The sequence below is a fragment of the Panicum virgatum genome, chromosome 3N (genome assembly GCF_016808335.1).
Source record: "Panicum virgatum strain AP13 chromosome 3N, P.virgatum_v5, whole genome shotgun sequence".
Classification (NCBI taxonomy): Eukaryota; Viridiplantae; Streptophyta; class Magnoliopsida; order Poales; family Poaceae; genus Panicum; species Panicum virgatum.
This window is the reverse complement of record NC_053147.1, coordinates 4,817,387-4,828,899: the sequence shown is the minus strand read 5'-3', so window position 1 is coordinate 4,828,899 and position 11,513 is coordinate 4,817,387. Positions and strand designations below refer to the sequence as shown.

The window sequence follows — 11,513 nt, the reverse complement described above, 5'->3', positions numbered from 1 at the left end:
TATTGCACGCTGTGAAAAAAGATACTAGAGCTTGCACATTCAATGAAATATTTGTAGAATTTGTATGGATACAGTATTTTCATGTTCCAAACTGACTTTTTACAAGTGTTCCAAACGGACTTGTCGTCATGCGGGAAGCCATGGCAACATGACTTCCAGGCATCCAGTAGCAGGCTTCTTTTTTTTTTGATAAAACGTATGCAACCGCATACGGATCTGTATTATACGAGAGCAAATACATACACAAGGCAGACCAAATACAGGTACACTCTAGAAACATACAGAGAGGACAGGTGTACACACCAACTTACACAAAAGACCTTACCCAAAAGAAAAATTACAATGAGGTCCTAAAGATCATGTCTAGTTTTAACCTTGATCAGAGAGGGATGGCTACGCTCTACATGCCAACCTTCTACACACCTCTAGGCATTGGGTTTATGTGCTGCAGTCTCTTCAGCCCTCTTATTATGATCTACGTTCCTCACGGTTCACAAATCCAGGTTGTGTTCCATTCTCTTGTTCCTTTCGGCTACTTTTATTTTGAAAAAAAACAGCAATTACATGTATATGTGTTCGCAAAATCACGAGTATGGATACAAGCACACTACTGCACTTGCGTGGAAAGCTACGGATACAAGCTATCCCATTATGCAAATACGACTAAGCATCACTTCAACTTCACATATCATCCAAGAACCAACTTGACGCACATTAGCACCTGCACACAATAGAGCAAGAACCAAGCGGTGCTAGGGATCTTCTCGGTTATCGTCATTGGTAAGATATGCATTGATGTACCGACGGGAAGAAGGTAGCAAATAAAATTTTGCCAAGTATGAATTGCTGCAATCATCTCTGTATTAGTTCCGAAAAAACAGCTTCCCTCATTTGAAACAGAAATTATTCAGACAATTCCCGAGCTTGTCAAAGCTGTGATAAAATGGTGCAGATGCACAAATGAAAAATTGAAAATGGAAACCGCGGGATGTCGGCATCAGTATAAACTTTGAAGGAACCCCAACTAGGGACTTTGGTACACGTCATCATGCTTAAGCTCAAGAACGGATACTTCATCATGAGAGAGCTTTCTGCACCTCAACAGTCACTTCCTTTGGTGGTTTCTCCGCAGGCAAGTTCGCCACTAAGCCCTTCTTGGAGTAGTAATCAATCACCTGGATGAGGCCAATTGTTCCCATATTAGGAGTGATTGATAGTTAAACAACTTGCTAAATTTTTTCAGAACAAGTGAAAAACTAGAACTATGAATAAAAAGTGGAAAACACAGAACTTGCTTAATTGTTCCCATATAACAAGGAGGACTATAAATACATGAGCCAAGCATCAAAACTATACAGGACGAAAAGGGGACGGTTTCACCAAATCATTAAAACTTTATGCAGTACTGTAATTAACGATACAAAATACATCAAAGGAGAAAAATGTCAGGTAAAAAATAGGAGACCGGCAAATTCTACACCTAGACAATATAAAACAAACGTTTAAAAAGAAACAAGTAACATAACTTAAGAAATACATATCAGCTGTAGAAAATAGAAATATCTCCAGAAAAATTTAAAGGGGCATTGTTCATTTAAGGAATAACATACAGGCTCAGTTTGTCTGTGGAAGGCTTCAAGCCTTGACTTCAAGACCTCAGCTGTATCATCTCTCCTCTGAATCAATGGCTCTCCAGTGACCTGATTGAAAATAGTTAACAAATCAGAGTACGATCACAAGTGCATAAATATTTTGTGGGCAAACCATACAAGCTCTAGCAATTAACAGTTGGATATAAGAGAAAGCAGAAGTGCTTGCGATAATACAGATTATATTTTTTTTTTCTATACATATCTATAGATGCTGAAGTTGTCTATAGTGACATATCAACCTATGCACAGCTTTCCTCGTGGGAGAAGAGTGGTGAAAACGTCAAACCTTGACAAACAGGGTACAGGGCACACAAAAGAGACACTACGCATACAGAATGCTATCACATGAATTTAAAACAATATGAGGACACATTGCATTATTCAAAATGAACCAATACACCATCCAATAGAAAATACTAGCATTCACAAGCAGAATTGACCCTAGCAATATTTACCAAGCTATAATTACTCTAACTTATTAATAGACTGGAACTCATCTGCCACACTAAGTTATGCCACATGAGCACAACTGATTGGAAAACATTCTGAAGAACATATGCCGCAAAATGTTGAACTGGTCTACACTAAAACAACTACAAAGTAGAAACAATGGCAAGACTGTACAAATGAGATCATGAAAACATAACATAAGCAGCCAAACTAAGTGTTGTGTATCCAACTTACATCATCAACTCCCGGAGCCTTTGGAGGTGCAAATTTTGTATGGTAAGTCCTACCACTCGCTGGGTGGATCCAGCGACCAGTAATCCGTTCTTCCAATATAGCATCATCAATTGCGAAGTTCAGGACCTTGTCAACATTAGCACCTTGCTTTGCCAACATCTCATCAAGCTGCACAGAATGTTTAAAATCATTGAGGTTAAAACAATACTGCATCAAATATAGATAGCCTTTATAAGTTACCCCCTCGTTTTTAACATATGATGTTTAGGAGAAGCTAATTAGTTCATAGGGAGTATAATAACAAGGATGTTTCTTCATGCTGAGGAATTGAGTTGAGTATCTGACCTTCTGTGCTTGAGTGACAGTTCTAGGGAAGCCATCAAGGATGAAACCTTTCTGGCATGAGGGTTTCTTCATGGCTTCATCAATGATCCCCACAACCAAGTCATCGGAAACAAGCTCTCCCTAAAGGGGAAAATGAGCATACAGTGGAGTCAGAAAGCATCATTTCTGCTGGCTAGTTTACTAGTTTGTTTGGTGTGCTAACATTACCTTGTCCATAGCTTCTTTAGCTTTGATTCCTAGAGGAGTCTTTGCAGCCACCGCAGCCCTCAGCATATCACCAGTGGCTAAATGGCACAGGCAATATTCATCCTTAATAAGGGGAGACTGAGTTCCCTTTCCAGAGCCGGGTGGTCCTACAAGAGGTGTAGAAGAGGTGTCAAATTCGCCAAATGAGCACTCTAGAATAGAAATGAATACTTGAACTAGTCATTCGATAATTAAATGAGAAAGCAAAGATGTATAAAACTATGTTGTGTTTATTGTTCTCCACAAAAGGCATTGTGGCCCTCAATCTCTCTCTATACAACCCTGACTACCAGTGCCAAAACAACATATAGGGTGTGATTGGTAGGGTGGCTAAGAGGTTTGGACAGGATTGTGTAATGCAATCATGACTTGTTTGGTGTCCTAGTCAAGTCCCTAAGCCTGACTCCAACAATGCAAAACGGGGTCCTAAGCCTGGCTTCCTGGAAACGAGACTCACGGGCGTTTCCAGCAAGCCAGGCTTGCACAAGCTTGTTGGCCCACGCATGATGCATCTCCTCACCTCAGATTGTTTTCACCGCCCTCACCTCCGCCATTGCATCCACTTTGATGTCTCCGCCTCCGGCCTCCGGCAAGCGCAGACAGACGGCGGAGCACCCCCACGAAGCTTGCTCGCACGTGGCGTCGTTGAAGGTCCGCGCGGCCGGAGCTCACCGTGCTGCGAAGCTTGCTCGCTCACGGCTCCAGCCCACAAGCAATGGCACTGCAGGCGGCGGCGGAATAGGACCTCAATTCGCCGGCGAGCTCGTCACCTGTGCCTCCGTGAAGAAGGGGGGCCTTGCCATCTGCGGCTGCCGGAACTCGAGGCACCTACAGCTGTTTTGGAAATTGGAAGGAGAGCAGGAAAAATTAATGGGAGCATAAGGAAGAGAGGTGCCTGGAATTTTTGGAAGGGTGGCGTGGATGCTACTGCTCTCCTGCTCAGGTTCAGAAAGAAGAACAGAGGGAAGAGGAGATGGATTGCTATTCTTGCTATGGAGAAAAGCACATAAGAGGGATGAGCAAGAAGAGGAGAGATGAGCAGTCGGATTCGATTGAGAAACAAGTTTCAATTTGGTGGGGAAGAAGAAAGGAGGAAAGGTGGCGGCGCAGGAGGAGGCAAAGACTGCGGCGACGTGGTAGCCATTCATGGGGTACGGGTGTCCCGGGAACCAGCAATGGTGGTGGCCAAGGACGGGAGCAGGAACTACACCCCGATGTCAATGGCCGTGGCGGCGGCGCCGACCAACTCGTCGGAGTGTGAGAGAAGAGCAGGGAGAAAGAGCTGGTAACTTCACCAACATCCAATGCAAGGTCATCCTACCAGTATCTACAGCCAACCAAACACAAGCTGGACACACACAGGCTACTGCTAGCCACCGAACCAAACACAGATGAATTGCACTAGTTAAGCCTGGTGAACTCTAGCCTGGCTTAGTTTTCTAACCAGGCTAGAACTAGCCAATGAACCAATCACACCCATAAAGTCAAACAACATGGCTACAGAGACGAAAACAAAGGGTGTCACAACTCACAACACTATTAACAAGGAAAAAGGTACCAGGTAAAGCTAGACATGGAAGAACAACACTATTTACATTGTATTTACTCATCTATACTGTCGCAGGTTTCTACCTTTTCGTAATACAAATCAATTTTCGCAAAGTAAATAATAGATGTGTGCCATTACCAAAAAAAATACTAAAACATAATTGCATAAGGGACTTCACCTCAGTACCTCAAAGTGTCATAAAAGCTTTGACGACAATACAAACTCCCTTGGACCAGTGAAGGTAAAATAAATAAATAAATAAATAAATAAAAGGACAGCATAACTGAATATAGCATTTTTTTTCTAGATCTACATCTTAACTCGTCTTCACAAAGTTGCATACTCATGTCTCCTTTCTATTTTTGTTAACCCTTAGAATTCTACATCTATGACAAAACCACCAATACCGAACAGCACAAGCCCTCGAACCAACATAACCGTCCTCAGGCACCTGAATTTCCAGATCTAATCAATCAGCACACGAATTCTCTTCCGTCTGTTGGGAAATCCCGAACAAATCCACTCATCGCAAAAGGAAGCAATGTTTCTTCGCCACACATGCAAAAGAAGAAGAAGAAGACAGAACCAAGGTTCCACATGAAAGGAGAAAACTTTCCGTGGATCCCGAATAAGTACGGCGACAAGCGGTGGCCTTGCCCTTCCGGTGTCACCAGAACGACGAATCCACGGAGCGCCGGCGAGGAGGAAGGTTGGAAATAGGGGATAGGGAAAGATCTGTCCACGCCGTACCGATGAGGATGAGGCGCTTGTCGGGCTTGGAGCTGCACTTCATGCGGCGGAGCAGCTCGTGCATCAGATCCAGCGACGGCACGTCCTCCAGGTTCGCCGCCATCTCCGCCGCCGCCGGAAAACGAGAAAGAGCTCAACTCAGCGTGCGTTGGGGGCGTCGCAGGCGTGGTGCAGCAGCAGCTGGCTCGCTCACCTGGGTCGGGTTGGGTCGGGGGTTTCGTTGGGCTTTTCCTTTCTGGTGAGGTGGGACCAATTGAATTTTCCTCTATGCCCTTTCTGTTTGTCTTTTTTCTCGCTTTTATTTATGTAGGGTCGCTTTTATTTATGTAGGGTCAGCATCTCTAAAAGTGTCTAAAAAACAAAATCCTAAATATTGAGTTTTTGGACCTGGCCAAGAAAAATTGGGAGGAAAAAACTCCTCTTCCTCCAACAGCTCCTAAAAATTAGTTCCTAAAAAATCTAATTGATGTGAAATTATCCATCTACGGGCAAGCTTTTTGATCTATCTGCCGTGTTTCTTATCTCTCGGCAACGGCGACGAGCATCATCCTCATGCTGAGACCAGCTTGCTGGAGGAGCCAAGATCACAGCACGCCGCCAAAGCTCGTGGGAGGCAAGTCAGGAGATTTGTGGCCATGGAGCCGCTTGATTTGCTGCCGGAGTCGAGGTTGGGGCTTGATCTGGGGCGGAGGAGATAGGGTTGCGGCACAGCCCAGCTCACTGGAGGAATCGAGGTCGCGCTCATCGGGAGTCGGCGAAGGCACGATGCAGCCTTGTTTGGAAAAGTCGAGGTCACAAGTCAGCCATGCTTGCCGGATCAGAGGAGCTCTCGGCGACACTATCGGCAGTCATGCGGCAGGAAGAAAATTTGGATGGGCATCAACTGATTTTCAGAGATGGGGAGTGCGAGCGAGGAGCGCAAATATGGCTCCGTTGACTGCAAAAATTGGGCGCGCGGGAATATTGGGCATTGGATTGGGCTACTGTTGGAGCTGTGTTTTTACCGTTCCTATCTAAAATTAATTTTTGGGAGTAAATTTTGGGTACTCTTGGAAATACTCTTAAGATCTAAACATATAGGCGGACTAAAACATAGGCTAAAATTTAGTTTATTAGTATATATAAATCTTATCTAATTTTGTACTAAAATACTAAACCAATGTGCAAACTGCGAGAAGACAAAACTACCTATTACAACGCGCATGTAGGCACAACAGCTATGTAATCCAAAGGTTAAAATGATATTTCTATATGTATCCTATCTAAAATTTAGTCTATGAATCCAAATAAATATGGATTAAAGTTTAGTTACCTAATATTTAATTATATAAAATTTAGTTTGGACTAAAGTTTAGATCTAAGTGATCCAAACAGGTCTTTATTTATGGAGAGAAAGGAAAGACGCTTCTCCTATAAGCACGTAGATTTGGATTTCTGGTGAAATATGGAATACATGTAAATTAAAAAAATACAAACTTACTTACTCCCTTCTTCCAAATTATAATTTGTTTGATATTTTTACCTCAAGCTTGACCACTTATCTTATTAAAAAATTTATGCAAAATATCACTTATTTTGTTGTGGCTTGCTTTATTAATAAATATTCTTCAAGAATGATTTACATTTGACTATGTTTGCATAATTTTTAATAAGATGAGTGGTCAAACTTAGATAAAAAGTTAAATGAATTATAATTTATAACGGAGGAAGTATATATCACATTGCCAGCCTGTCAAATGGTTCGAAATCACACCTTAAGCAAATTGGAACCTAGTATTCAGTATAAGATGACACATCACGCCATTTGTCAATTATATTACCATGCCATAATTGTATCTTCCAGTTTCTCCATCCTCCCTCTTACGCTGTCCCCGGATCTGGTGACACCCACGAGACCACAACACATTGTTTTTTTTTTTCATTTTTATTACTCGCTGACAAGCTATCCATTCATCGGATTGTTGGGAGAGAAGGGAAGCTATTCAATTGAACCCTTTCGCGACGCCATTTACAGTGTAAGGGTTGAGAGAGAGATTTTACCAAGATTGAGAATGAGAGAAAGACACATGACCAGATCAGAACGGCCAGGGTGGATGTTGGAGTTGAAGGTAGGGGAGCTCATCTCCTTTCTCCTTGCTCCAGCCCCTCCTCCACCTCCTCTTCATCTCTTTTTTATCTTCCTCTTCCTCCTTCCTCCCTCTAATTTTCATAGAGTTCTTGAGGTACGGGGGATTGACCCCTCAGCCCCACACTGGCTCCGCCGCTGAATACGACATATGTGTATATATAAATGTTATAAGAAAATTAGGTTGAAGTAACTTTATTTTAAAATAAAACAATATAGGCAAGGAACTTTTTACCTACTGTGTGTTTGTGACAGGTGGTAGAGGCCGTAAAATTTAGTCTACATATGTCAGTGTATCCAGACGGGGTACCCACTCCTACTGTGTCAAGGCTGATACACACGTAGTTATCCGTAACTACGCCCTGAGGGCCTGAGCAGCCGGACCCCAGCCGTCCGACTCCGTCTCACCGGGCCAACGGCCTCGGACCTACTCCACCACGTAGGGACAGGTCCGGTGACGCCACGTGTCCCAGAGATGGAAATGCTCAGGGTCTTCTGCTGTGGATTCGGACCCCCACAGTCGGGTCCGGGACCTCCACGTGCCTATCCGGACCCCCCGAGCCCTCGGCTGAGCACTCCGCTCGGGAGGGGTCCAGAGCCGCCACGTGTCATGCAGACGCGGGCGCGGGCGCGGGCGCAAGCCTTCCGCTGGAAGCTCGCCCACGTGTCCCGCATGTGCGGGCGCGGGCACAAGCCTTCCGCTGGAAGCTCCCTCACCCACCCGCATTAAGTGCGAGTGGTTGAGGCGTGCTCTGCTGCTGCTGGGCACGGGGCATCTTTTGTCAGTCCACAGTGTGGATCGCGAGTTACCGAGGCGTGCGGTCAAATCCCAGCGCCACGCATGGGCGGCAAGTCATGATGACCTGCTTCTGACAACTCGGTAACAGTACGCCGCAACAGTGAACATAGAGGGTAACACGGCGCTGCACCCTACCTTCTATGTTCGTAGCTGCCTATACCGACAGGACCGCTCAAGACCATACCCAGTCGGAAGGTACGCACGGAGGCCGACGACGAAGATCTCCGGATCTGTAGCATTTAAGGCTCCGCTGTGTACAATATCAAATATATCACCGGGTCCACCTGTCGGGGCCCCGCTCAGTGTACGTGCTCCCCTTGGACATATAAAAGGGAGAGCACGCCCGTTAGAAAAGGGAGGTTCCACAAGTTTTCACACATGCAAAGCCAGACACAACACAAGCTCGGATTCACTCCGAACAATCCCGTTCTCAACCTCTTAAGAGCACAAGCAATACAACACACAGTGGACGTAGAGTATTACGCACCGGCGGCCCGAACCACTCTAAATCTGCTGTGTTCATCGTGTTCTTGCATCTAGATTGGACTAATCCTAGCTACCCCCGAGTACTCACCCTCTGGGTTTAGGCGGCTGCACTACGCCACCCGACTGTGGGTTTGCACACCACGACAACATAATTTAAGGGTGAACTCTAATCTTATATAATTTTGAGCTAAAATATATAAGGGTCAAGTTGGATTGTGAAGAGACCACTAGGGATATGATCCATTACCATCCAATTTGTGAGTGGTGTTCAACAATGCTTGGCTGTGGCTGATGGCTGGTGCTGATTTGTCATGAGAGAATAGTACTGCTGACTGACTTGTAGCTGGTGGCTGGTGCTGATTTAGTATGAGAGAACAGTATTGCTGGTTAGTTGGCTAACAAACCAAGCGAACATAGCGGATGTGTAGAAAACTAATCTCATAATAATTTGGTTGGAACAATAGTTGGTTTAGGAACACGCTATTGTATTCCGAATGAACTGGCTGAAAATGGTTAGGGTATGTATCGGTATCGCGATGTCAATTCGACTTGTTGCCAGTAGAAGGTGGCTACCAACCGTGATAGTGGCAAAATGGCATGAATCATGTTTCAAAAGGATAGTTCCCTTGGTCAATTTGAATTTTGCATTTAAGTTTAACCAAAACCCAGAAGCATTAGAGATGACTGCTCCATACTGATGCATCTAAATCACACAGTATGGATCAATTTTCTTTTTCTTTTTGTGAATATATCATGTATTAGAGAATAGGTTGAGTCACTTGACGTGTCTAGCAGCCACATACTTCTAATCCTAGTTTGAGCATCCGTCTCCTGCTTGTAGATCGGACTCTGAAACCCAAGCTCGACAAACAGCTGTTACCACCAACCCCAAAGTTTAGTGGCCACCTAATTAACCTACATTTTCCATGCATGTGCTGGCCAAAGCCAGCACCAAACAATTTTTAGGTTGCTATTAATAATTTTTGTAGGCTATGGATCATATGCTTTTATTCTAAGGAAAAAAAAGACATGAGATACAAAATAAAAAATATCCCACCATTTTCAGCTGAGGGATGTATCTGAATTATCGGAACAAAATTCAAGTTCAACAAATATTTGAAAGAAATTTAGATAAAATCCATAAACTGTAGCACTCATGCCATGCCATCAGATACAGGGCAGCGGGGTTCCACCACGACGGCCAGGGTTGAACCCTGGGCAGCGGTGGCGGAGCAGAGGCAAAAACAAGGAATTTTTTTTATTTTTAACTTTTTTTAATAATATTTTAATTTTAACCCATATCAAGTTTATTTACATCACGTAGCCCATTTGGTCGCGCCAATGCACCTGGCGCGACAAGTAGCCTCTGTCGCGCCAGTGCATGTGGCGCGATAGGACTGCCACGTTGGCGCTCGGTGCAGCGCTGCGCCACGGCTGCGCTGACGGGGCAATAACGTGGCACCTCTGTCGCGCCACATGCGCTGGCGCGACAAGAGGCCTGTCGCGCCAGGCGGGCTGGCGCGACAAGGGCTAATACCCGGGCCCTTGCAGGCCCCCTTCCTCCCCATCCTCCCCACTCTTCCTCCACCCTCCCGACCAGAGCGCCAGCCAGGCGCGCCGCCGCCGCCGCCCAGATCCCCCCCCCCCCAAATCCAGCGATTTGGGGGGGGGGGCAGTAGGGGAAATCGATCCCCACCCTCTCCCGAAGGTATTGCTCCCATTTCCTCTTCGTTTTACCTTGTGCATTAGTAGGTTTTAGGGTTGTTTGTTATTTAGGGTTAGGATCTTGAAGTGAGAATTAGTGTTGTAGTTGCTAGTGTAGTTATGTTTAGAGGTTTAGGTAGTACTCAAATGGTACTCTGCTCGCGATTTTAACGTGAGGAAGTAGTTGCATGGATCGTTTAGGGTTTGTTCTAGCATTGAGTAGTGGAAAATGTAATGAGAGTTTTTTTTTTCAACCATACACACGCAAAATAGGGTTGGAGTTTGTATGATGCTAAGGGAATAACATCTATGGCATAGAATGGTTTGTGTGTGGTATTTGATAGTCATATAGTATGGTTAATTGAGCTTATTTGTACCCCTAATTTTTGTTATGACCTGGCAATATTTTGTTTTGTACCCCAATTAGTTGCATAGGTCGTTTAACATTTGTTCTATGATTTAGGACTGGAAAATATAATGAGGGTTTGCTTTATGAATAATAGGCAATTTGGAATTGTTTGTGTAGGTGATTTTTTTGTATACGTGATCAAGGTATAGACAATAGACGAATTAGTTTGGTTCTTTCACGGGGGTATGGTTAAGGAAAATAGAGAGTTTGAGAATATGATAGAGGATGTTGAGCTTTTCGATAGTTCTCCATCGTTCAATGATTTGGTGGACCGAGTTGTTTCAAAGCATTGTTGTGGCATTGATGAAATAACTCTGAGGGGCAGATTTGCTTTCAACCTTACCGCATCAACGTCAACACCCCTTCTTGAAGCCTCTTTCCACTGAAAGTGGTGTTCCCACGTTCCTTTAGGAAAAACCTTCGTAAAATCACATGCACGACGTTTAGCCGAACTTATCTTTTCTTCTGAGTACCTGCTTCTGTTCTTTCTCCAAAAAATGATGAGTTCCTCTAGACACTCAAGATCAAGCTTGCCCGAATTTCCATGTTTGACAACTAAATCAACGGCAACTGGACCAAAAAGTATCCTTTCGTCAGGAAGAGGAACTTTGTACTCACGCCTTATTTTGTCCTTTTTTTCAAGGGTCTTTCTCGTCTTATACGGTTCGGCACTACGACCCAACTTAATCATAAGATCCTCCCTTTCAGGAAAGGTCTCCCAGTCACATGTTCTTCCCTCCTACACAACATGAAATGTATTGGCC

General features: G+C 44.4%; 1 protein-coding gene across 1 annotated transcript; it reads right to left on the bottom strand.

Moving 5' to 3' along the window:
- Nucleotides 1–815: 815 nt before the first annotated feature.
- LOC120663813 (adenylate kinase 4) lies at nucleotides 816–5,480 on the bottom strand. The gene is made up of 6 exons (XM_039942737.1): nucleotides 5,227–5,480; nucleotides 2,889–3,034; nucleotides 2,682–2,801; nucleotides 2,337–2,504; nucleotides 1,611–1,700; nucleotides 816–1,175 (listed from the first exon to the last, which is right to left on the bottom strand). Exons 1-6 carry the CDS (start codon nucleotides 5,327–5,329, stop codon nucleotides 1,077–1,079), a joined length of 726 nt encoding a protein of 241 aa, XP_039798671.1. The 5' UTR covers nucleotides 5,330–5,480; the 3' UTR covers nucleotides 816–1,076.
- Nucleotides 5,481–11,513: the final 6,033 nt, after the last annotated feature.